The sequence below is a fragment of the Micropterus salmoides genome, unplaced genomic scaffold, assembly GCF_014851395.1.
Source record: "Micropterus salmoides isolate LMB-PRFRI ecotype aquatic unplaced genomic scaffold, ASM1485139v1 Ms_hic_scaffold_12, whole genome shotgun sequence".
Classification (NCBI taxonomy): Eukaryota; Metazoa; Chordata; class Actinopteri; order Centrarchiformes; family Centrarchidae; genus Micropterus; species Micropterus salmoides.
In genome coordinates this window covers 26,086,837-26,111,772 of record NW_024040263.1, presented here as the reverse complement: position 1 = coordinate 26,111,772, position 24,936 = coordinate 26,086,837, and the positions used below count along the sequence as shown (strand labels likewise).

General features: G+C 39.7%; 2 protein-coding genes and 1 pseudogene across 3 annotated transcripts; all 3 read left to right on the top strand.

Moving 5' to 3' along the window:
• The first annotated feature begins 4,956 nt into the window (after positions 1-4,956).
• Positions 4,957-14,701, top strand: LOC119899649 (target of Myb protein 1-like). 2 transcript variants are annotated; one of them, XM_038714286.1, is made up of 15 exons: positions 4,957-5,155; positions 7,360-7,444; positions 7,630-7,708; positions 8,012-8,161; positions 8,914-9,048; positions 9,182-9,331; positions 9,848-9,964; positions 10,186-10,319; positions 10,446-10,488; positions 10,592-10,730; positions 11,732-11,798; positions 12,460-12,535; positions 12,656-12,712; positions 12,815-12,854; positions 12,982-14,701. In XM_038714286.1, exons 1-15 carry the CDS (start codon positions 5,083-5,085, stop codon positions 13,125-13,127), a joined length of 1,491 nt encoding a protein of 496 aa, XP_038570214.1. In that variant the 5' UTR covers positions 4,957-5,082; the 3' UTR covers positions 13,128-14,701. The 2 variants fall into 2 exon arrangements, with proteins under 2 accessions (XP_038570214.1, XP_038570213.1); XM_038714285.1 differs by having other exon boundaries at positions 4,958-5,155; positions 10,589-10,730.
• A 138-nt stretch (positions 14,702-14,839) lies between these two features.
• On the top strand, positions 14,840-16,259 carry LOC119899650 (annotated as a pseudogene).
• Positions 16,260-17,332: 1,073 nt separating this feature from the next.
• On the top strand, positions 17,333-24,152 carry get3 (guided entry of tail-anchored proteins factor 3, ATPase). The gene is made up of 7 exons (XM_038714283.1): positions 17,333-17,500; positions 18,235-18,382; positions 19,268-19,416; positions 21,370-21,520; positions 21,661-21,768; positions 22,392-22,589; positions 22,695-24,152. The coding sequence occupies exons 1-7, from the start codon at positions 17,358-17,360 to the stop codon at positions 22,821-22,823; spliced, it is 1,026 nt and encodes a 341-aa protein (XP_038570211.1). The 5' UTR covers positions 17,333-17,357; the 3' UTR covers positions 22,824-24,152.
• The last annotated feature ends 784 nt before the right edge of the window (positions 24,153-24,936 follow it).

Below are 24,936 nucleotides of genomic sequence, written 5' to 3'. Positions count from 1 at the left end.
CATATAAGTAGATTACGATAAGGATACATACCATTGTATCCTTGCAACTAAATGTATCTCATTTGGTAACCCTGTTACATTTAGTTCCCGGGTCAGTACTGTGTTGTGTACATGAAACTATAATGTTTCTGTACATAACCAAGGACTGTATTTCAGTACAAATCTGAGGTACTTGTACTTTACTTGATTATCAAATTTTCATGCCACTTTATGCTTCTGCGCCACAACATTTAACTACAACTTAAACGTCATCAGATCTTGTCTCTTTGTGTCTTTCGTGTCCCAGTAATTCGAAGGTGTTTGTTGCATGCACAGTGTAAACTGGCGCAAGCATGGCTTTTCACAGTTCATATTTTTACCTTATGATCTCATTTAGAGACCTCTACTGTGTGCACTTGACAGAAGACAGGAAACCGAGGAGCTGATGTTGGGGTCCATGTGATGAGTGCATGCTTATGGGCCAAGGTAGCTTTTCAAATTTCAAACAACATTTATTTTAATCTGGACCTCCTCCTGTTGCATGCACAATCCTTTTTGTTAAATTAATAGTGCCTCGTGCCATTATGTTGGCAGCTAAGTCACTGTAAAAATCTGATAAAAATAGACAGGATGAACCTAAAAAGAAATAGACAAAGATATAAGAAGAGCTCAATGAGAGTCCTAAACCCGAAGTCAGTAGCTTTTAAAATATGATTGCATTTTCAGTAAGATTTAGATTTTCAGTTTTCATCTTTGTTGTAATGCAGGCTACATTTAGGACACTAGGTGATGCTAAATACATACATCAGAACATCACACTTACTCAGTAATGGTCTCACATTATACTGTAGTACTGTTGTTGTGGAATTTCTACAGACTAACCACAGTAAACACGTATCTACCCCTCATCTGCATATTATTCATATCGACCTCTACTTCTGCATGTACAGGGGCTGTTATTCTCTCACTGGTCTCATGTCCTACTGCTGCATAAAATAGGCTGATTAAAGATGAAGTGTGAATTTTGTCACCATTTGTGATTATGATCCTTACATTAAATATAATGCCCCGTATATGGGGCGACAGAGCTTTCTCCATTGCAGCCCCCTCCCTGTGGAACTCCTTACCCATACGCATCTGGGATTGCAGCGACATGGACTCTTTCAAATCACTTATCAAAACCCACCTTTTTAGACTGGCTTTTAACATCAAATAATGTTATATTACACCTGCTGCTGTTTGTTATTTTGTTATTTATATGGTTGCCCCTTTGCTCTTATGTTTTTCCGCAGCACATGTTTTTATCTACTTCATATATTTTATATTATGCTATTTATGTTTTTAATCTGTTTTAAATGTGCATAACTTCTGATTTTACTGTAAAGTGTCTTTGAGTGTCCTGAAAAGCACTATAGAAATAAAATGTATAATTATAATTTTTATTATTGTTGTTGTTGTTATTATTATTATTATTATATAATTGGTGCAACAGTGATCTAATAAATTGTTTGTGTGATTTAATAACCAGGAAAGGGAAACCAGAAAAGTTCTGTTTACTGCAAGAATATTCCTCTTGTTTTCATATCTGAAGTAAAAGTAGCAGGACAAACTATTTGGGAGTCAGCAAAAAAGAGAAATCCCAAATGATGGAGTCATAAAGCTTGTGGGGAAAATCCACCCTGTGAATGGAAATACATATGAAATTGACATTTTTACCACAGTGATCTTACACAGGCTGCGTCTTAAGGTTGATTCACAGAGAGTCTGTCCTAAAGCTGGGAACTAGTGACATATAATAAAAGTGTAAATACTTTTCTGGAGTTTACAAAGGAACTCAATTTAGTGACAGTTTATTTAGAGAATATGTGGAGAATAACAGTGGTAATCATTACATACAAAATTAACCTTCAAGACATTTTCATGGACCACATCAAGGTAACGTACTAGGTTACACATGGTCAAAGAAATAAATATAATCTGATCTGCTTGAAAAGATTGTGTTGCAAAGAAACCATCAAAAGACCATAACCCGCTCATGGGCCTACATTTCTATGACCAATATATACTATTTTTGCAAACCCATCTCCTTCTCAGTGATGCTTATAATCAAGCCAGGCCAGGCTTCCCTCAGTGTCTCATATGAGCTGTGAAGCGAGACAGCGTATTATACACAGTTCCCCTTAACTCCTTTCAGTTTGAGATGGGGATGAAAGATAAAAGATGGAGGGTAGTTGGTCGTGTGTCATAACTCAGAAGGTAAAAGTTAAAATCTTATTCACAAGTGCATTTAGGATAATGTTTAATTTTGAAACAGTGTGAATTGGTTTTTCAATTGTATTTATTTTTACTTTACTTTAAGAGGGAACTGTTTTTTTGTACTCCACTATATTTTTCTGACACTTCAATTTATAAAATGTAATGCAGTAAATATTTTAATAAATATGAACTACCCAAATGTATACAATCTTACAAGTAGGCCTACTGTAGAGATTTTGAATGTAGAACTTTTTACTTAGCATAGCATTTAAGCATCTCAGAAAATTAGAATATTGTGAAAGGGGTAATTTTTTCCTGTAATTTATTTCAAAAAGTGAACCTTTCATATATTGAAGATTTGTCACATGTAAGGTGAAATATAGTAGGCCTTTTTTATTCCAATGTTGATGATTATGGCTTACAGCTCATGGAAATCAAAAATCCATATCTCGAAATATTAGAATATTAATAAAATGACTGTATAATACAGAGATGTCAACCTGAGAAGAGCCTTTAATCTTTTATTCTGGTTCAGTACACACAATCCCAGTCATGGGGGTGGCTTTTGACTTGACACTCATTGACACTCTGTATCAAAGCATATGGAAAGTTGACCGGAAGGTTAAAGTTTTGTTGGAAAAGGTGCACAAGCAACAGAGATGACCGCAGCCTTGAGAGGATTATCAAGCAAAGCTGATACAAGAATTAGTGGGAGCTTCAAAAGGAGTGGACAGAGGCTGGAGTCAGTGCATCAAGAGCCACCAGGTACAGACGTGTCCAGGAAATGAGCTACAATTTTTGCATTGCTAGTGTCAAGCCACTCCTGAACACGTCAAACTTCTTACCTGGGCTAAGGAGAAAAAGAACTGGACCGTTGCTCAGTGGTCCAAAGTCCTCTTTTCAGATGAAAGGAAACTTTGTGTTTCATTTGGAAATCAAGGTCCCAGAGTCTGGAAGACGAGTGGAGAGGTACAGATTTCAAGTTGTTTGAAGTTTCCAGTCAATGATAGTTTGGGGCTTTACTGGCCAGCCAACTTGCCTGACCTGAACCCCATTGAGGGTTACTGTCAAGAGGAAAATGAGAGACACCAGACCCAACGAAACAGAGGAGCTGAAGGCTTTATCAAAGCAACCTGGGCCTCCATAACACCTCAGCAGTGCCACAGGCTGATAGGCCTATAGGCTAGCCTAGCATGAAGTTTCAAAAAGTTTTACTTTTAATATACGTATATAGGCCTATTATGTCATGCGATAATATAATCTTTATTTGTAGAGCACTAAAATACACATAAGATAAATATAATACAAGTAAAATAGAATAAAATAAAGTCAAATAAGATCAGGAAAGGCTGTTTTAAGAAGGGATTTAAGAGTTCACTGACTCAGCCAACCGGATTTCCTCGGGCAAGCTATATACACAGACTCGAAAAAGTAGCATTTCGTGCAAAAGTTCATTTCAGTAATTCAACTTAAAAGGTGAAACTAATATATTATATAGACTCATTACATGCAAAGTGAGATATTTCAAGCCTTTATTTGATATAATCAATGATTATTGCATACAGTTTATGAAAACCCCAAATTCAAAATCTCAGAAAATTAGATTACATGAAATCAATAAAAAAAATATAAAAATTTATATCTAAAAAAACCAAACAAAAAACAGAAATGTCAGCCCTCTGAAAAGTATAATCATGTATATGTACTCAGTACTTGGTTGGGGCCCCTTTTGCATGAATTACTGCTTATTTGCTCTCATCAGAAAAGAGGACTTTGGACCACTGAGAAGCAGACCAGTTTTTCTTTGGCCCAGGTAAGACGCTTCTGACATTGTTTGTTGTTCAGGAGCGGAATACGACATTTGAAGCCCATGTCCAGGACCCGTCTGTGTGTGGTGGCTCTTGATGCAGTAACTCCAGCCTCAGTCCACTCCTTGTGAAGCTCCCCCACACATTTGAATGGCCTTTTCCTGACAATCCTTTCCAGGCTACGGTCATCCCTGCTGCTTGTGCACCTTTTTCTTCCACACTTTTCTCTTCCACTTAACTTTCTATTAATGTGCCTTGATACAGCACTTTGAGAACATCCAACTTCTTTTGCAATTACCTTTTGAGGCTTTCCCTCCTTTTGGAGGGTGTCAATGACGGTTTTCTGCACAACTGTCAGGTCAGCAGTCTTCCCCATGATTGTGAATTCCACTGAACCAGACTGAGAGACCAATTAAAGGCTCAGGAACCCTTTGCAGGTGTTTTGGATTAATTAGCTGATTAGAGTGTGACACTTTGAGCCTACAATACTGAACCTTTTCAAAATATTCTAATTTTCTGAGATTTTGAATTTAGGGTTTTCATATGCTGAAAGCCATAATCATAATCATCGAAATTATATCAAATAAAGGCTTGAAATATCTCACTTTGCATGTAATGAGTCTATATTATATATTAGTTTCACCTTTTAAGCTGAATTACTGAAAAACTTTTGCACGATATGCAAATTCTTCGAGTTTCACCTGTATGTATGTATATGCCTATAGGCTAATCTGATAATATTAATATTTCTTTATTTTATTCCTGAATATCTCCTGAATATAATGTGTTATGGACTGTGGCCTGCAACTGAAAATAAAGCGTCTTTTTTGAATATTAGCACGCTTTCAAACGACACTGTGTGCCGCTTTGTTGATGTCTGCTGTTTCCTGTCTGTGTGTGTTTTCACGTGACCACTCAGAGAGCCCTTGCGCTTCTGAGGCAGCGGCAGACACAAAAAAGGAAACAACGCAGTTTTGAGCTCAGTAACGTTAGTTGCCAAATTATTGTAATACAGGGTGGACGCCTTTAATCGTCGAGGATGTTTTCTCTCGGGGAGAAAATGGAGTTCCTCATAGGAAACCCCTTTTCAACGCCTGTCGGTCAGAGAATCGGTAAGTCGCAGTGTTTCTGAAACTAACGTTAACTAACTAGGAATTGTTCGCCGTTGGATTCAATTTGACATCATTTGAGTTAAATAATCAGTAACATGTCTCAGCATTTTATATCCAAACGGCCAGGGACGTAAAGCAACTTAATAACGTTTTCATTCTGGTTTTCATATTCTAAAATGTTTCATATTTAACTCCAGAATTGACAGAAACACAAGTCTTTACAGCCAGACGCGACAGAGGCAGGACTCATTCCCCATAATCTCTCGTGCGATTGGTTGCTGCAAGTTAAACGACAGCCACTTCAGCGAATTAAGGAGACATTGGTCGTTTCTTGTTACTTCCTTAATCACTGATGTGTTTTGTCGAGCTACAGTTTCACGCCTTATGCACAAGTGCGACTGATCCTCTCCTAAAAGCATTCTTATTATTTTAAACAGCGTTAAAAGCAGCAGGATTTCCTTGTAATGGCAGAAGGCTGCTTCTTTTTGTCAGGCCACTGAACATCTGTAAATTCGGCACGTCCACAAAAGGCTCGAGGCCAGCTGTTGATGCCTGGAAACTAAGATGTGTAATCACGACAGCCATGAGTATTGAGAAAAAGTTCCACACCCCTCTGAAGCCTTCCTTCCTCTTATCTCACCCCCTGACTTTCTCACACATAAATGTCAGAGAGGCTCCAGGTACTTCTGAGGCGAACCAGAACAGAAGCAGCTGACAGTCACATGAAGTGGAGGGAGGAAGGGAGGGAGGGAGTAAAATGTGATTGAGAAATGCATGGGTGAGGGTTTGGAGGACTGTTGGTGGAAAAGAATGAAGGAGATTTAGAGACTTATGAGGAGCCACTGAGGGGTGGAGTGCAAAGCTGGCTTTGATTGCTAAATAGTTTGGAGGGGAATACCTGATTGAGCTGAGAACCAAGGGTTCCTATAAAAGCACTACTATCTGGAGGATAGACCTTCTGCTTCACAGGAGAGATTTCAGTAGATTTGTTCGTGCTCTTCTCACTGGTTTAAAGTGGGTGGGACCTTGTTGGATAAAAGTGATTGCAGAGATTTCCACCAACTAACCAGAATCATTATTTGATGACAATTGTGGGTTTGTTTGCTTATGCTGTGGGAAAGAGGCCAGCTTCAGTCAAATCCCATCCGATTTGATCGTTAAAACGGCACAATCTTAAAAGCCTGTTTTAAGCCTATGGATAATGGATCAAAGGAAGTTGTAATGGCAATTTTTCCTTAGTTTTACCTCTAGCCTTGATTTCCAACGTCCATATCGTTGCCATCATACACAGTTAGGAGTTAAGTTTTACGCAGACACACAAGATTTTCCAGTCATTATTGTAGTTGAGGTTTGTGGTTTATTGCAGTAGTAAATAGTACAACAAATTGATGAACATACCAGTTATTTTCTCATTCTTTGTTTCCAGTTGTTGCATGTATACTGGTCTGTGATCTGTGGTCTGGTGAGAACTCTGTGTGGTCCCCCTACTTGTACCTACCTCTTCCTGTCACCTATGCCCCCTTATATACGACCACGTGCATCTAATTATTGCCACCCAGTGTCCAAAATACTAATATAAATATAGCAAAATAATCAATAAACATAAATGGTTCCTACAGAAGTCATGTGTAATAAAACAACTGTCTCTTGAAGTGATAATCCCACAGAAGTATCAGCAGACTCTACAATTCCCCTCAGCTCTATGAGGCATCTTTCAGCTCATTGTTTTATTTCTTTCAGAGTGTATTATTGGCCACAGCAGGCAGCTAGTTTCAGCAAAAAAGCTCTAAAATCTGACTGTATGCTCCCAGGTCAGCACCAAACAGCAGACAGATAAAGTCAGCAACTGGCTACTGTATATTTTCTCTTAGGAGTGTGCAGAGACCAAACCAGAGCCAAAAGCAGAGTCAATATAGGACCAATATTTGTCAGACGGCCAATAGGCTAATAACATTGCTCTGTGTCTACTAGATGTGTAAACAGGGAACCTTTTGTATCAAAGTGTGGGCAACATATCTTATTTTTTGTGTTGACATTTTTGTCTTTTATTATGGTGTTTTATTACTGTGAGTCACGCTACACATTTTTTGACCCCTCATGACTTTCCATTATTTTGTGGATAGTATGATATCAGTTTTTGCAACATTTATTTATTCCCATATCAGTATTACTGTAACTTCACCCGACTCCCTCTCTGTTGACAGAACAAGCGACCAGCGGCTCTGTGCAGTCGGAGGACTGGGGGCTCACTATGGAGATATGTGACATCATCAACGAGACGGATGAGGGGTAGGATCATAAGTAACATGGTTTCCTCAAGAAGCCACAAACTGCCCCCTTCTGATGACTATTGCCTTACCTTTGTGATATTTCATCCTTATGTATTCATATATCTTTATTTTTGTAAATGAGTATTGCGTATTTACATGTTTAAGATGGACAAACAGCAAACAAATTGTTTTTACTTTTCCCAGACCCAGAGATGCAGTCAAAGCTATTAAGAAGAGAATTGTAGGAAACAAGAACTTCAGAGAGATCATGTTGGCTCTTACTGTGAGTATTCATCTGTATGTCATTGTATGTAAAAAGTTTTATTCATTCTTTCATGAGTTCAGAAATGCAGGGTGTGAGAGTGTAATTTGAAGGCCAGAATGACCCTTGTCCTGATTGGCTGGGGGCCTAGAGGAGATGCTTTCAGAGTGTATTCTTACACAAGCGGCTAAATCAACATTGAAGTCTCAGTGCGCGTATTGAGACAATGTGAGAGACAGCTTTATTTTGGAGCAACTTGAACCACAGAGATTTAAATTACATTTGCTCTTTCTTATGTTGTGGACTTGCATCACTATCATACAGGTCCTTGAGGCCTGTGTAAAGAACTGTGGCCATCGCTTCCACGTTCTGGTGACGTCGCAGGAGTTTGTTGAAGGAGTTTTGGTCCGTTCCATTCTGCCTAAATATAACCCTCCCACTGTCCTCCATGACAGAGTGCTCAGCCTCATACAGGTATGTGGTTGACCCACAGAGGGCAGTATAATAGAAACTGTCTGCATGAAGGCTGTGACTAATGAGTATTTCCATTAATTGCTCTGCTGGTTATTTCTTAAATAATTAATTAATCAACACTATAAAATATCAAAAAATTGTAAAATATACAAAACATTTTACCAAAACCAAATGTGATGTCTTCAGAGAGCTTGTTTTGTCTGACCAACAGTCCCACAAGACAAGGAAAAACCAATTAATCTTTGCTTTACAGTTGAAAAAATTCATTGATTATAAAAATTGTTGCAGATCAATTTTCTGTTGATGATTTCATCCCTAGTCTGAACCCAATTCTATTTTACTTTATTGGAATTCTTATTTTGCTTGCTTTCAGTAGTTTGACAGTGTCTTCGTCTACATTGTGAGAGATTTCAGTGGTGTGTTGACATACCACAGCTTGGACTCTATTATGGCTACAGACATGTTCAATAGCTTTATCTTCAGTGTTTTTTGTGATTTAAGTATCTTCAAACATTCCTATGGTGGTAACTGTAGTAACATGGCCAAAGCCAGTTGCAATGTAATCACAGACTAGCACAATTGATAACATTAGATAGAATCAGGCTTGTAAATGCTGAAGGACCATTCCCTTTCTGTATCTTTTCTTCTTGTTCTTTTCACATGTAATGTTTGTTTTGGTCTGTGTTACTGAACACTTATTTCGGAGTCAATCATTCAAATTATATTTCGTCATATGTTCTCTCCCCCCCCAGTCGTGGGCGGATGCGTTTCGTAACTCTCCCTCCCTGGCGGGGGTGGTATACGTATATGACGACTTGAGGAGACGTGGTTTGGAGTTCCCCATGACAGACTTGGATGCTCTGTCCCCCATACACACTCCGAATAGGGTGAGACTGCCTGCTAAGTAAAAATAACACACCGAATCAAATATATATAGATCTGTCTCTACACTGTACCTGACATTTCACATGTTGACATACACATTTCAACCAAAAAAAAATTGCTGCCTTCATCTTGCAGAGCATCCCGGAAAACGGGACTCCTGAGACGACCCCTGTTGCTGCTCCCCCACTTCGGTCACAACCACAGGCATCTTCTAGTGTTCCCACTCAGAACACTACTCCTCCAGTCCAGCCCAGCGAGGGACCAGTCTCCCTCTCTGCAGAACAGGTACCACTGCCCAAAGACACCTGTCAGTCAATTACTTTTCAAAGCTAGTGATATTTGTAGACTCAATTTCATTTCACTTTGACATAAAAGAACCTTTTTAATTTCAGTGTAAAAAATCCCAATTACACCCATTGTGATTCACATGATCAGGGGTGAAAATGTGAAACTTGTGAAAGTTGAACAGACCCTTGTCAGAGCTGACATTTTGACTTGCAAAGTACAGGTGTAACTAATAACATCGTAATTTCCTGCATTGCACGGCAATAATTGCTGGGGCACAGGCATCATTTATGTTATACCTGTGCTTTTCCTTCTAATAACTAAAATATAATATGTCAGAAGTACAGACTGTTTCTGTGTTGCTGTGGCTGGTAGCAGATATTGTCCAATGTTGCCTTCATACAGTCTAACAGCAATGTATCAATCTAACCTTAGCAGTTAGCAACAAATATTACTATGAAAAAATACTTTTTGTGGCTTTTCACTGCTTTTGATTAAAAAAAAATTCCAATCCAGGAACAGAAGCTGCGGAGTGAGCTGGCGCTGGTGAAGGGAAATCTCACTGTGATGTCAGAAATGCTGAATGAGCTCACACCTGGACTGAGCCAGCAAGATGACACAGAGCTGCTACAGGTGTGTGTCAGAATTGTCTACAGCTGTGGCCAGGTCTTTGCCCTTTTCACCCCATCATTTCATCACTGTTTAAAACAAACTGACAAATGTAAAACAAACTCTGATGCTGCGTTCTTTTATGGTTATACAAGTCTTGGACTGGACTTAATACCAAAGATTAATGATGATTGTCATTGGCAAAGACAGTGAATGAATCCTTCTTTTGTCCTCTTTCCAAGCAGCAGCTGTACTCAGTGTGTAAGAGCATGCAGACTCGAGTGATGGAGCTCATCCCGCAGCTGCTGGACGAAGGGTTTATTGAAGAGCTGCTCGTGGTCAACGATGACCTCAACAACGCCTTTATCCGTTATGAGAGGTGTGCTGCAGCCTGGCTTTGTGTTGTGGATTATGTCAAAATAAAATAAAATGTTAGTTTTAAGAGTGCAGTATATATCTTACTTACAGCTAAAATCATAATCATCGATCTGTAATTGTGTTTTAGGTTTGACAGACTGAACAAGTCACAAATTACAACTACTCAACAGGTAAGAAAGTTCTTGAGTGTAAAGTTTTTTTTCTTCATTTCTGCTATAAAAATATGCTCACACACTACGTGACACTCACTGTGTTGTATCCTCACTACAGCAGAGCTCTACCACAAGCCCAAGCCTCATTGACCTCAGCCCTGAGCCTTCCCAGCCAGCTCACAGCCAACCTGCGCTTATCACAGCAACCAGCCAACCAGCAGTCAGCACCTGGGCCGATCAACGGCAATCACCCAACCACAGTTAGTTAACTCTAGATTACTTCTGGGGTGTATTCCAAGAAGCGGGTTTAGTGCAAACTGAGTTTGTTAAACTCTGGGAAAGGGGGGTAACTTAAACTCTGGGTCAGTCACTGTGGTAACTGACTTTGAACCTAACCTCCCACTGGCAGCTTTTCTTCATCAAACCCTGAGTTCTCTTGGTCTCCTCCCTGTTACAGAGCCAGATGCGGTGTTTCGTGTCCTCGTTGATTCAGTCCGCATCAAGCGTGTATCGAATCGAAGCGGAGGTTTAGTGTATGTTGGAATCTAAATCCTGGTTGGACTGAAGTTATCAAAAGTTACCTCTTTTATGTCAGTCATTTCTTTAAACAGCGTTGTTTGCCCTCACATTCAAATATTACACAGCATCAAGTCACCCTCAGTGCAGAATAAAACTTTTTTAATAACACTTAAAAAGCACTCTGTGCACACAAAGCAGCTGATGTTTATTATACTGTAAGTGTAAGACACACATGATCCATGTATAATTATAACTCATGAGGTGATTGGGCGCACTGATGGAACATAATTCCTATAATATTAGAGATCGTATGAGTGAGCAGGATCGGGGTGAGCTGCACTCTAGAAAGTGAGTTTTTTTTTTTAAACAGGCTATGTATCATCTGTGTTTTAACAGCATTTTAGTGACTTTGTTTAAATTTAGTACATGTGTTGAAGTATCTGAAATAAATCCCCTGAATCCTGTGGAGCCAAGATATAGATATCTAAAATTGAAATTGTACTCTATTTTAACTTCAACCCCTTTTTATGTGCAAATCACCAAACACATTATTACTGGATTAGAGTGTGAGAGTGTTAAAATGGATTGGGCTGGTATTAGCTAGAATTTTTTTTAAATAATAAGTATTTTAAAAATGTTTGTGATTTTATTATTGAATATGTGTTGTTGCAAGAATTTAGATGCCAAGATGGAGGAAGTTGTTACTCATTCAGTTGTAATGTGTTAACCCACTGTCTTGCAGAAGAGGAGGAGGAGTTTGACATGTTTGCCCAGACGAGAGGCAGCTCCCTGGCTGAGCAGAGGAAAAGGTGAGCGTTGCTAACATCACATCATGATACATGCTCTGTCTACATGTGTTATGTCCTGTTTGTATGTTTGTGCAGTACTGACTATAAGTGATGGAAGTGCCTCATCATGAGTAATGACTTTAACCTCTTAACATTCAACAACAATATACTACCTGCTGTAGTAGCAAGCTGTAACTGGATTATTATAGATATCTGCAATCCAAATATTAATGTAAGATATAACAGAATTTTTCATTTTTTAAATGTTAGATGAAATAAGAATCTGACTGGTAAGCCTGAAGTTACTTAAAAGTTAATTTGATTTTTCAGTTTTAATTCCTATTTGGTTTTCAGTTGGCAATTTGGATTTTTCTAACATCCATCACAAACAAAAAGGTCCTTTGCCAATAAGAAGTAAAAGAAGGATGGTCTGGGTTGCTCCCTTAGCCTTATGGTTACAGCGCATGCCACACAATTGCAATGTCAATAGTTCAATCTTTAAAAGAAAATACAGCTGCTCGGCCCTCTACATCACTGTTATGATTGTGTCATCTATCTATCTACAAACTATGTCTCTGTATGCGCTGTTGAAGCTGGAAATAACCATGTTTTTTATAGAGTGGTTGACTGGTTTAATATAGCCTACATTATGTCACAGCATTACAATACTTCTTATCCCCAGTGTCAGGTATGAGGACCCACGAGCTGTCGAGGGCCTTGCTGGAGCTCTGGATACGAGGTTGCAGGTCACAGGAGGGGTGTGTAAACCATCATAACCGAAATTGATTTAAACAAAATATTTCCTGTGAAAGTAGTGCTTAACGTGTAAATATAGCTAAATCACATTGTCCCCTTAACCTTCTCTTTATTATGTTTAGATGCCATCAGCAAAAAACTCCCTGCATAATGAAACTGACAAATGGTTATCTTGTGAGGTAAGATAAAACATCTCTTTCAAACTCTTATTTTGAAATATAAACAATGTGATGTGTGACAAAGTATGATGTCTTTGTGTTTTATTGTGTTTGGAAATGCAGGAAGACCACTCTTCAGTTAGTGAGGGAGTAACCAGTGAAGGTATGTTTTTCTGTTTTTCTCTGTTCATTACTGCCATTTTAGTGTTAAAAAACCCCAGAAAGTTCCATAATTCTTGCTTACTTTCTGTGTGTTCATATGCACCTCTAACTATAACTCTCCCTTTCAGAGTTTGATAAGTTCCTGGAAGATCGGGCGAAGGCAGCAGACCACAGCCCCCAGGCTATTTGCAGCGTGTCACCCTCCACATCTAGACCGCCGCCACAGTCCACCCGGCAACAGGACAGATCACATGACCAGCTTTTTTCACTCTGATTTTGATGACAAACAAGAGAAATGGGTGGATATAAAGGTCAATATATACATGCAATCAATGCCAAGTCAGGTTTTCTCTGAAAGCACACAATAAAACCTGACACTACAGGACTATGGGATTAGAACAGTCTCACAAGTATTAACAAACAAATGTTAAGTTGCGTAACTCATAAAACACAATGCACAAATAAATGTAGAGTGATTTGTATGTGTAAATCTGGATTTGTATCCCTGCCTTTAATTTACAACACGTATGTCATCATTTGGACGTAAACTCATGTAAGGTAAGGTAAGGTCCTTTATTTGTCACATACATGTAGCGAAATTAATCCTCTGCATTTAACCCATCCCTGAAGCGAGCAGCCACTGTACAGTGCCCGGGGACCAACTCCAGATTGAAATGCCATGCCAGGTCAAACGGCACTGACTGGAGAACCTACCTAACATGTGTTTGATGGTGGGGGAAACCGGAGCACCCGGAGAAAACCCACACACACACACAGGGAGAACATGAAAACTCATCACGCCACCGTGCAGCCGTGTGGATCCTTTTGAGACCGTTCTTCTACGCCTTTTGTGTCACAGAAAAAATTTACAAGTGCGGGGAAGACCAAGCCTTTCTTGTAGATGGCGGTAGTGCAACATTTATGGATCGCAACCATACAGTCTGAGGCCAACCGCTTTCAAACTGAACAGAAGATGAAGAACACCAAACCTAGTGCTGTCACTGGTTGCCTGTTTGTGAAGTGAAGGGGCAGCAGCAGCATGGCTAGCTAACTAGCTGCTACAATGCTGCTGTATTCACAGTCATAACAACTGTGGGCCTTCTGTATCTCTGTAAATAACAATGTTGTTTTTTTAGTTAGGGCCTCTTTTTTCATTTACCCACAGTTTCTGCCGCACAGCTGTTATGTTTCTCTTGATAATTTATTTCTTATATCCCAATGAGTAGCTTTCTCTCACATCTAGATCTCTCTTTAGTGCTATTTAGCTGCCATGTCAGCTTTCTGTTTAGTTTAACCAGAGACTGTTCACAGTGGTTGGCATCATAGACTGTATGGTTGGCATCCACAAATACTTCCATCTTCTAGAAGGGCTTGGTCTTCCCTGCACTTGGGAATTTTTTGTGACACAAACAGCATGGAAGAACCATCTCAAAAGGATCCATACAGATACGTAAAGATTCACAAATATATTTCCATCCAAAATGCCAAGTTGAGGATACAATCATGCCACATTTATTTGTGCCTTGTGTTTTACGAGTTACGTCTCTTGACATTTGTTTGTGAATACCTGTTACAGAACTGCTTCCTAATGAACTCATTGCATAAATGTAGTTTTGAGCAGTTCATTCTGCTGTTTATCGTTGTGTACGTATAAACAGGTTTATGTGACTTTATTTATGAATGATTATGTGTTATTATAATGTTGATGTAAACAAAAACTTCAATTAGAACTAATGTTTACAGTTAAGTATAATGATGAAAATATATTTGATATTTTGCCACTGTGTGCCTTTGACCCAGACTGCTGATTTTGTGTAGATGAGAATAAATGGGGCGTTGTCCTGCAAACATGTTGCATCTGTACGCTTTTTAAATATTTTTTTTTTCTGTTCACTCATTATCTAAGCTACCATGAAGGGAATTTACCCTAAAGCTCATTTTCTAACTGATCTAAGTGCAGTCCTTGTGTGAGAGAGCTGTTATTTTTGCAGATCTTGTGTCTGAGGTTGCTGTTACAGCTCGACCAAATCAAGGTCAAATGATACTTGAAAAACAGAGCGTTGAAAAAGAGGTGGGAGCTCAAGTGTGCTCTGGCTATACTCAATAATATGCCTGCTGTTTGTGTGATAAGGCACTAATTTTAGTATGTTATTGATCAAGAGCTCAAGGATGTCTGGTGTTGGGTACACAGTCCCTGAAGCATCCAGAGGAGAATCCACAAGTGAACGGGTGAAAAGGAAGACGAGAGAAACTGTTTCTCATTCTTTATTCATTCATTATGCCATCCACACCTAAGACAATGCTTAGATGGTTCAACTGTAGAGTCTGTCTCTGCTGGATTTCTTTCCTTCAATATGGATCAGCAGCATTCACATCTAACATTTCAACCCAGAATCAGCTTCTGAATGTGACTGGTGTCCAAGACTTGGAGGACACAGATTGGGATTTACCATTTCTTCAACTGAGAGCCAGTCTACCGTCCTACTTGCAGCCAATTCGCCCATACACCCTACTGACATATGCTGAAGACTACCACTACATGCCCAAACCCAGACATTGCCGCCCTTCTTGCCTCCTGCGTATTCTGGGATCCTCTTTTGACCTGTTTTGGATGTTTATAGAGCAGCTGTCTCAAGGCCATAGTGATAATCAACCTTTGCCGAGTGGAGACTGACTGCCTGCCAAATTACCCAACAACACCACTGCCAGAGAGAAATCTAACCTGAGTGCTGCTCCACAGCTGAGAGTGGCTGCAGCAAAACATCGCTGGAAGCTGGAGAAGGAAACTGCAGATCTGGACCTTGGTTCTCTGCCCTCCAGTGGTGCCAGTTCAGTCAGAGACTAGCTAGTCCGCTCGGCCTCTTGTGGATTAAGCTACCAATGGGTGGATCTGGGACCTGCTTTCTGGCCCCGTTGGCTACGGCAGACTGATTGTGAAAGATCAGGTGGAGTGAGAAGTTGCTCATTTCCTGGTGGGATGGAGTGTGTGCGTGCTCAGACAACTCACATAAGGATTCTGGCTTGGCACTGCTTGGAGGTCAGAGAAGGAGGCAATGGGTCTAGAAGGATTAAAGCTGACGGGTCTGATGGCAGCACTGAGATGGGGACAGGTGAAGGCATGAAAAAGTGTATGTGGAAGCAAGTGCCTTATCCTGTGGTCACAGCATGTACATCTTCGTGTAAATTAATGTTTTTCTCACCAGTGCCTGAGATTTTCAATCCTCAGTTGGTTTTGATATGCATAATGTATCTTATACTGTTATTGAGTTGATATTATTGATGAAATCAAAATTGTGTTGACTGATTTTCTAAACCTTATCATATAACTACTTTTAATCACACAGTAAGTCATTGCATGTAGCTTTACTGCCTTTAAGCAAAATGTAATAAAAATATTTTCTACTGATTAATTGTTAAAACCTGTAAAAGTTTTTTTAGCAATGATGCTCTTTTCTAGAGATACTCTGACAACCAGGGAGTTGTCAGTTAAACCACAGTCCTCTGTTGCTGCGAAGGGAGGTGCCTATGCAGTACTTATAGGATACTCATTCACTTCCTGTATTCTATGATGATCTGGGGGTTAGTATATCAACATTTTGACCTCCCTAAAAGTCAAATAAATGTCTAGTACTAATCTGTCAGTTGGTAACCCCCCCCCCCATGTCCTATATTCCCTGTGGGTTGTGCTACATTCATATGTGTGAGAAACTCATGTATCACTGGTTTCAGTACCAGAATTTTCACCTCTCTTTTGTCACTTTTACAAAATTAGCACAACCATGGTTAAACTAGGAGCGTAACCTGAAATTTTATGTTTTACATCAATGAAACATTACAATGTCACCCTAAAAAAATAGGACAATCCAAGAGAAATAAGTATCCTGTTGAGCCATTCGGGGAGCGTGAACAGGAATGGCTTTCGTTTGTATTTATAATAATGCATTCACGCAAATAAAAATTTTTCACTGCAAAAGAAAAAATGGACGCTGAAGAAGGTGTCCAGTACAGGTGGGAGATCCTGGATTTAATACACAGGAAGCTTAGATAGTTAAACTTAGATCTACTACTTAAATCTAAAATCAAGCTGTCTCCTGCTAGTTCTCAAATGTTGCTTATCTAGACACAACATTAGTGCCTAGGTAGGCAACACTGATGTGTAGCCTATTTAATCGTTATTCATTTACACGGTGATTGGGCAAAACATTTTTTAAATTGTAAATGTGTTTCTGTAACGTTACTTGAATGTTTCAAAAACATTTCATTACTGCCATCCAACTTTTATTTAAATGTTTACTTTGCTGCCAATTCTGACCCTATTGGTAATTGAACCTCTATGGGGGAAGACTGACATCACTTTGATATCAAATATATTTGCCACACCTACCAAAAAAAGACCTTTTGCCAGTTATTTCACGCACACGTATATAGTTGGGCTTTGTCCGAGGATCTGTGAATGCAGCAGTGTTGGAACGTCCCACCTGTACGTTAACTGTACACAGACAAGATGGCAGCTTCTTTGGAAGACGAGTTTGAAGATGCGCCTGATGTGGAGCCGTTAGAACCAACACTGAAGAATATCATCGAGCAGAAATCTTTGAAATGGATATTTGTGGGGGGAAAGGGTGGTGTTGGTAAAACGACATGCAGGTAAATTGAAGACAAATGGTCATAAGCCTCCTGATATTGACTCAGCCTACGGCGCTAGCTAACATAACGTTAGCTTTCTTGGATTAGCCGCCACCAAACATTGACGTGGATCTCCGTTAACGTTGACGAATAAGCTGTGTTTTTCCATAACAATAATCTATTTAGTGTTAGCTTAACGTTAACAGCTTAAGACGCATTAAATATCTTTACCGTTACATATGAAGTCAGTTTACGCTATGCTAGTTGTCAAAATGCTGAATGCTGTAAAGCCCTGTCACTAGCTAATGTTAGCCAGCTGACACATGTATTCATGACAAGTCGTTTGACAATCACGTTTCTTTCATTATTTAACGGGAGAACTTTCTTCCCTGTGTTTATTGAACTGGGAACTTTGTGTTGGCTTTTAACAAAGTAAATATAGTAAATAAGTATCCCGGGGTTAAAGAATACTCCAGCTAGCTAGCGTTAAGGTTAGTTACGCCTCTTGTAACTATCGTTGAATCCACTGAGTGATGCTGACAATATTAAAATAATATACAATATCAAAGGCGGAATCAGTGTAAATCACTTTTGTGAGAGAACATTTAAGACTCATACTAGTTTTTTTGTTAAATGCTGTTATCCGTACTAAACATACTATATAAGCACTACATGGAAAAAGTGTTGTTGTGACATGAGGTGCTCTTCTTTGTCCACCTCCTACTGTACAAACCTCTCCTATGTCATTTTTACAGCTGTAGTTTGGCCGTCCAGCTTGCTGCTGTCAGGGAGAGTGTCCTCATCATATCCACTGATCCTGCTCATAACATCTCTGATGCTTTTGACCAGAAGTTCTCGAAGGTGCCCACTAAGGTCAAGGGCTATGAAAACCTCTTTGCGATGGTAAGTCGCACTGCACAGGAAGACAATGTAGGCAGAGATTAGTGAACATGTGAATGTCTTAGCCTGTTTTTATGGAAGCACATGTTCAGAAACAGTTTTGTGGTGATAAAAACAGCTGTTCCAAAAGACATTTTGACTTTTCATAGCAGAAAAAGCACAGGTGTGACTAATAACATTAATTTAATTGTCTCAGTCAGCCATGCACAATTATGGCCCTTTGTATACTTATACTTGTATACTATTTAAATGAGAAAACTTTGAACATATTACATTCTTATTTAATCTAATAGGATTTCAGGAATTTAAACAGTAAATAGATTATGTATAAATAGAAGTGGAAACAGAACTATATCAGAATTATTTTGTTTCTAAACCCTAATTCATATTGAAGTGAAAAAATGGCATAGGCCTTTTTTCACGGCAGACAATTCTGATAGCAGGAAAAGCACAGGTGTTGACAACAACATGAACGATGGCTTTGTTCTGTGTAGATGCCCCAGTAAGCATTGACAATGAGCCGGCAGGAACAATAGCAGGACCCTCAAATTGAAGCTGTTAAATGAAATTAATTTTATTATTTAGAATTGTGCTTTTCTTACTGTGACATATCTAGTGCCACATCTAAATCACATTTTACTTTTTGCTACATTTCAAAAGTTAGTTCGACTAGTGGACTGAAACATAGCTACGTTTGTTTTGGAAAAATTTAGTACATGAGGTCACTATATCTTTAGTGTCATGAGGAAAGTCGGTTCCACATCTGGGTCTCAAGCACAAACTACCATTGTGTAAAAAAAACTGAATTGCTGGAGGCTCTAAAATCATTTGCAGTTACACAGGCCTCAGTTTCTTATGTGCTTATTATTTGTGTCTGTGTGAGTGCAGGAGATTGACCCAAGTCTGGGTGTGGCAGAGCTGCCCGATGAGTTCTTCGAGGAGGACAACATGCTCAGCATGGGTAAGAAGATGATGCAGGAGGCCATGAGCGCCTTCCCTGGTATCGACGAGGCCATGAGCTATGCAGAGGTCATGAGGTAAGACATCATTTTTTTAGTGCTTTTTACTTTATAAAATTAACGCAGCACTATTGTCTACTAGGGATGTGCATCTCTATCACTGAGGCCGACGTGATACGCACTACTGGTACGATACGATTCACCCCTATTGCAATTCGATACGATTTTATACAACGCAGTGCGACTGAATGTGATACGATGCAACAAAGTGAGCAATTCGTTATGGTACAGTTTGATTTTTATTTCATTGTATTAATCATAAATTAACTAAATCAAATTACTTCACACATTTGTTTCTCTAGTACTGCAACTCTGTAAGCATCTCATTTGTGCAGTTTCTTTTTAACTTCTAAAAGACGTGGCTGACAAAAGATAAAATTAAACCAGGCCTGGACCTTGCCTTAGACCAGTCCTTCTATTATTCTACTATTCTATCACACTTTTAAAACACCTCACACACTAAACAGTTAAACAATTCAAGGAAGTAGTTGCAATACTTGCTCACCAGTCTTGCTAGCGGTACCACTTGGGGTAGCTAGAGCTGAAATTGAGAGGGAGGGGGAGGCAGATGTCTCCACACTTGCACCAGGTCACCACTTCAGGTGAGTTAAGCCCCTTTTCCTCTCTCTGCACGGTACCAGCTCGAATGGACTCGCCTCGACTTTTTTTGGTTTTCCATTTGCAGAAAAGTACTTTTTTCGTATCACCTCTGTCAAGGTTCCAAGTGAGTTGAGGCGATACTAAAATGTGACTTGAAAACATGGCAGACTAATTGCGTTGTGTGTGGTATCGTTATGACTACCAGCTACACTGAGGGGTACTATCTGCAATGGTAAACGGAGCACGGCCAAACCGAGTTGAGTAGAGTTGAGTCGGGGTGAGTTGAGCTGGTACTGGTAATGGAAAAACGGCATTAGTTATTAGGTTTGGAGGAATGTATCTTCCTCCTCCTTGCTAATCTAATGCCCCTTTTACACCGCAGAAAAGATGTATCTGTACCTGCTTCCAGGTACTTTTTTTTTGTATCAACTCCGGTTCCAAGTGAGCTGAGATACTATGTGATATGACAACACTGCAGGCCACTGATTGGTCAGAGAGAATCATCACTATTTCCTGCATCATCATTGCGCGCGCCTGACAGAGGCCAACAACAGAAAGTTTTATATTTTACAGTTTTCGTATGTTATTTCATCACTAAATCCACTTCGGAGAATTTTAGAAGCAAGAATTCATCAGTGTAGATTTCTAATATTGGCTGTGTGTTGAAAACTGATGGCGGATCGAAAATGTGCTTTAAACATTATCGGAGTTGAGGAGCTGCGCAAATAGTGGCGGAGAAAGCTCGTGCCATGCGGCCTTTTTCCTGGCGTCAACTCAGTGAAGTGTTTCAGCAGCGGAGCGTTTAGCCCACACGTTGTTAACGTGTTGTTAATTTCTCATTTTGTGTGCTTCAACTACAGATAACTCCCGTTTCGTTCCGCTCTCTGCAGGCTGACGTCACATTTGCCTGCCTGATTTTGCTGACTTCTTCAGATTTTCCTCATTTGTTCTGTTGTCCTTGATTTTTGTGCTTCTAATATGGTTAAGTAGGCTACGTAGTTAAATTGTTTATTTTTTTTGTCTGTTTTAACTGTGTTCATTGTTGATGTACGATCGGGAGTCTGCAAAGGGTCTTTTCTTCTGCCGTACTCTGTCTGACATCTCAATTAGATTTTTCAGCCCTAAATGTAACCAATTTGATACCAAATGCTTGTTCACATTTATAAATAAAGGCATCATGACTCTACTAATTTTATATATGTAAATCAGATTATACTGATGTAAAGATGTTAGAAAAGATACGTCTCAAGTTCATCCCAAATTGTAACCGGTGCACACTTTTCTATCAGGCAAATTACATCTTGAACTTTTATGCCGTGCACCAAGGTGAATCGGTGAATCTTACCATCCTTACTGTCTATTGTACCTCAGGTTAGTGAAAGGAATGAACTTCTCAGTGGTGGTCTTTGACACTGCCCCTACCGGTCACACGCTGCGGCTGCTCAACTTTCCCACCATTGTGGAGCGTGGTCTGGGCCGCCTTATGCAGATAAAGAACCAGATCAGCCCTTTCATCTCCCAGGTGAGGCGTTTCCTTCGCATATTGATTGTAGTCATTTACTGATATTATTATTATATTTTTTTTTTTGTCTGTAAAAGCGTCACAAAGTAAAGATGAAGCAAATATCATAAGTATTTATTTTATTCTCTATATCTCTTCAGATGTGCAACATGCTTGGTCTAGGGGACATGAACGCCGACCAGCTGGCCTCTAAGCTCGAGGAGACCCTGCCAGTCATCCGCTCAGTCAGTGAGCAGTTCAAAGATCCTGTAAGTCACCCCGGTTGCAGTTTTAACCCGAGCACATTACTGTTGCTTGAGTTTGCTTTGTACATTACAGGCTTTTCAACCTGCATTTAGTTATGCTTCTCTACTCTGTTGCTGTTCAGAGGTTCCCACCATAACTTCAATGCTTCTTCCCCAAAACCTAACAGAGCTTACATGAGACCCCAGGAGCTTGGTTTGGGTGCCATTTTTGATTGTTGATAGTCAAGATAATGTGAAGCCGGTGAAGGAGAGGGCACATTTATCCAGTATTGGCCGACAAATTTAGCATTTTTTCTAAGCCATTTTCACTGCTAACCTCCCACTTGCTCTGGCTGTATCACTCTAAACACACAGACATTCCTTTACTCTATATGTCTATACAGCATGGCTGTGTTGCAACAAAAGTAATGTTAAACCCTTTTTTCTCCAATAATAGCTAGTCTGTTTTAGTAGATTGTTTAACGTGTCCTATTTCTATTGCATCTTGTCCTCTGGCTGCAACTTCTGCATGTCCAATGTTGATTTCAGATCTTTTTAGCATTTAGAGTAAGGCTTGAACTAGTCATAAAAACTTTCTATATACTGTACATGTTGTGACCCTTCCCCACTTTTCTCAAACCCATCAGGAACAGACCACCTTCATCTGTGTGTGTATCGCCGAGTTCCTCTCCCTGTACGAGACGGAGCGGCTGATACAGGAACTGGCCAAGTGCCGCATCGACACACACAACATCATCGTCAACCAACTTGTTTTCCCTGACTCAGAGAGGCCGTGTAAAATGTGTGAAGCCCGCCATAAAATTCAGTCCAAGTATTTAGACCAGGTACGAGTCAGAAGTTTGTTTTTGGGTTGTAACAATACAGCTGTGTTATTTACATCCAGTGTCACACGTGGTTGTCCTCATTAATGGCCTGTCTTCTCACTACAGATGGAGGACCTTTATGAAGATTTCCACATAGTCAAGTTACCGTTGCTACCCCATGAAGTTCGAGGTGCTGACAAGGTCAACACGTTCTCAAAGCAACTTCTGGAACCCTACAAACCCCCAAATAAGTGATCTCCCTCCCTGCAGGACCTCCACTCTCCCTCCTACAGACCACACCTTTGCAGTCTGAACTCACCTCCTCTGAGATCCCACCCCCCCAACCAGCCTCAAACCTCGCAGTAACAGCCTCAAGTTGATCCACAGAGTCCTCTGCCCGTCATCCAAAGTAGAGCACTGCTACAGCAAGACACGCCCTTATTGAAGGGGAGCTGATGAAATCACAAACACACACATACATACATAACCTGCTATGTTGTCAGAGAGATAAGATGGTACAGATTTGTGCTGCTTTCCTCTCGACTCACCTTCTCGGTCCTTCATATCCTCTGTGTGGCAGTTGTATTATTCCTACTCCAAAAGCATTTAACTTTTTCTCTAAAGAACAAACTTCCCCCTCTTCATCCTGCAGTGTCCAGCCTCAGTTGTGAAAACAAAGTGTTTCAAGTAACGTCGCTGTGTATTCCAGGATAAAACGGCTTTCAAATGGTTGATGTTTATGGCTTGTTTATTCTGTGTGGTTCGGTGGCTGTGTCTGTCCTCCAGTGTGACCAAAATTTAATGCAAATTCATCTCTCACTTATTGGGGAATTTACATGAAAATTTCAGGGTGACCTCAATACGCTCAGAGCAGTTTGTAGTGCATCTTCTACCATTTGTCAAATCATTAGACCACCCCTCGCCATGTGATCCTGGTGAAAAGGCAGTAACCTAATGTGACTGAGATTTTGAATCAAGTCATACTGGGAGCTTTACATCCATACATGGCTATTAATTGTTTGAGCTGGACAGTCTTAATGGCCTCTGTTAAATATTTTAGGCCACTGTGTTTGCTTCAGGTGGTATGTGTTTGGAGACGGCACAAGTTATGACATTCAAAGGCAAAGTATTTGATGAGACGCTTGATGTTTGAATCGCCATAAGCTGTAAGAGTTTATTATTGATACCAGCTTCCCATATAGTGCTCACAAAAGTCCTCAAACTCTTCTCTTTGACATTTTGTGTCCATCCTGTTTACTGAGAACTATATGGGAACACTATTGAAATACATTACAATAGCCTTATTTAGTGCATTGTTAATTCAAAATATACTGAATGTTGAACAAATGAATGGTGATCAACACCTCTTTGCCCTGGTCATTGAATGCTGGACTTTTATGGCTCGCCTGATGCTTTTCTGTTATCCAACAGAAAGATAGATGATAGAGGTTAATGCATCCTCCAAGGAAAACCATTATTACCCCCTCTCTGTCACTGAATGCTTTTGAGTCCAAACAAATCTGTTTTCTATAGATTTTCTTTAAATTATGTTGCGAGTGTTAATTAAAACAAACTTGCCTAAGATGAGAGCCTTTTGTGGTCATTCCTTTGATCTACACACTGCTTATTTAATGTGTCTGTTAACCAATTTAGACGGACGCACATTTTCGTAAGAGCGCACCGACGTAACCGCCCATAATGATGCACCAATGCTTAAGCAGCATGTTAGAGTTGTAGTTGTAAATTCTCGCTATACTATTATAGCATAGGCTACTATTAAGTAGTTTTAACCATAGGGCCCCAATCTAGGGGTCCGCCCCTTGCTAAGGGTCGCAAGATACATCTAAGAGCTGTTGAGATTATTAAGGAGGTAGAAAAGACAAAAGATGTGCTAAACAAATTTGTATTGCTGTATTACTATTGTTTGACTTTTTCTTGGCTTTTTGTGCGAAATATTTGTTTTTTCCTCTTGGGGCCCCAGACTTTTATTTCAGAGTTTAGAGTCCCTTTTTTATGGAGCACATACTCATAATCCGATATGTTAAGAACCACTATACAATAATACAATATAATACTGCACTGTAGAAGTAGCTAAATAGTAACTAACACTGTTAAATACATTTTGTGAAATAAAAAGTACAATGACCTCTGAAATGTAGAGAAGTAAATGTATAGTACTATAAAGAAGCAAAAAAATAAAACAATCAAGTACAGTACCCCAAAATTGTGCTTCAGGCTTCCTTATATTCCACCACTGCAGGAGCATCACAGGCACAGCCAGTGTTACTGTTTAAAATATCCAACAAGTCAAGTTTAGTCTGAAAAAATATGTTCTGGTGGGATTATTCCACCCCACTGGGATTTTTTT

Coding starts and splice junctions, on each gene's coding strand:
- LOC119899649 (XM_038714285.1), top strand. CDS start 5,083: ATGTTTTCTCTCGGGGAGAAAATGGAGTTCCTCATAGGAAACCCCTTT. Junction 9,049..9,181: donor CCATACACACTCCGAATAGG/GTGAGACTGCCT, acceptor TTCATCTTGCAG/AGCATCCCGGAAAACGGGAC. Junction 11,799..12,459: donor CTGGCTGAGCAGAGGAAAAG/GTGAGCGTTGCT, acceptor TCTTATCCCCAG/TGTCAGGTATGAGGACCCAC.
- get3 (XM_038714283.1), top strand. CDS start 17,358: ATGGCAGCTTCTTTGGAAGACGAGTTTGAAGATGCGCCTGATGTGGAG. Junction 18,383..19,267: donor ATGAAAACCTCTTTGCGATG/GTAAGTCGCACT, acceptor GTGTGAGTGCAG/GAGATTGACCCAAGTCTGGG. Junction 21,769..22,391: donor GTGAGCAGTTCAAAGATCCT/GTAAGTCACCCC, acceptor CAAACCCATCAG/GAACAGACCACCTTCATCTG.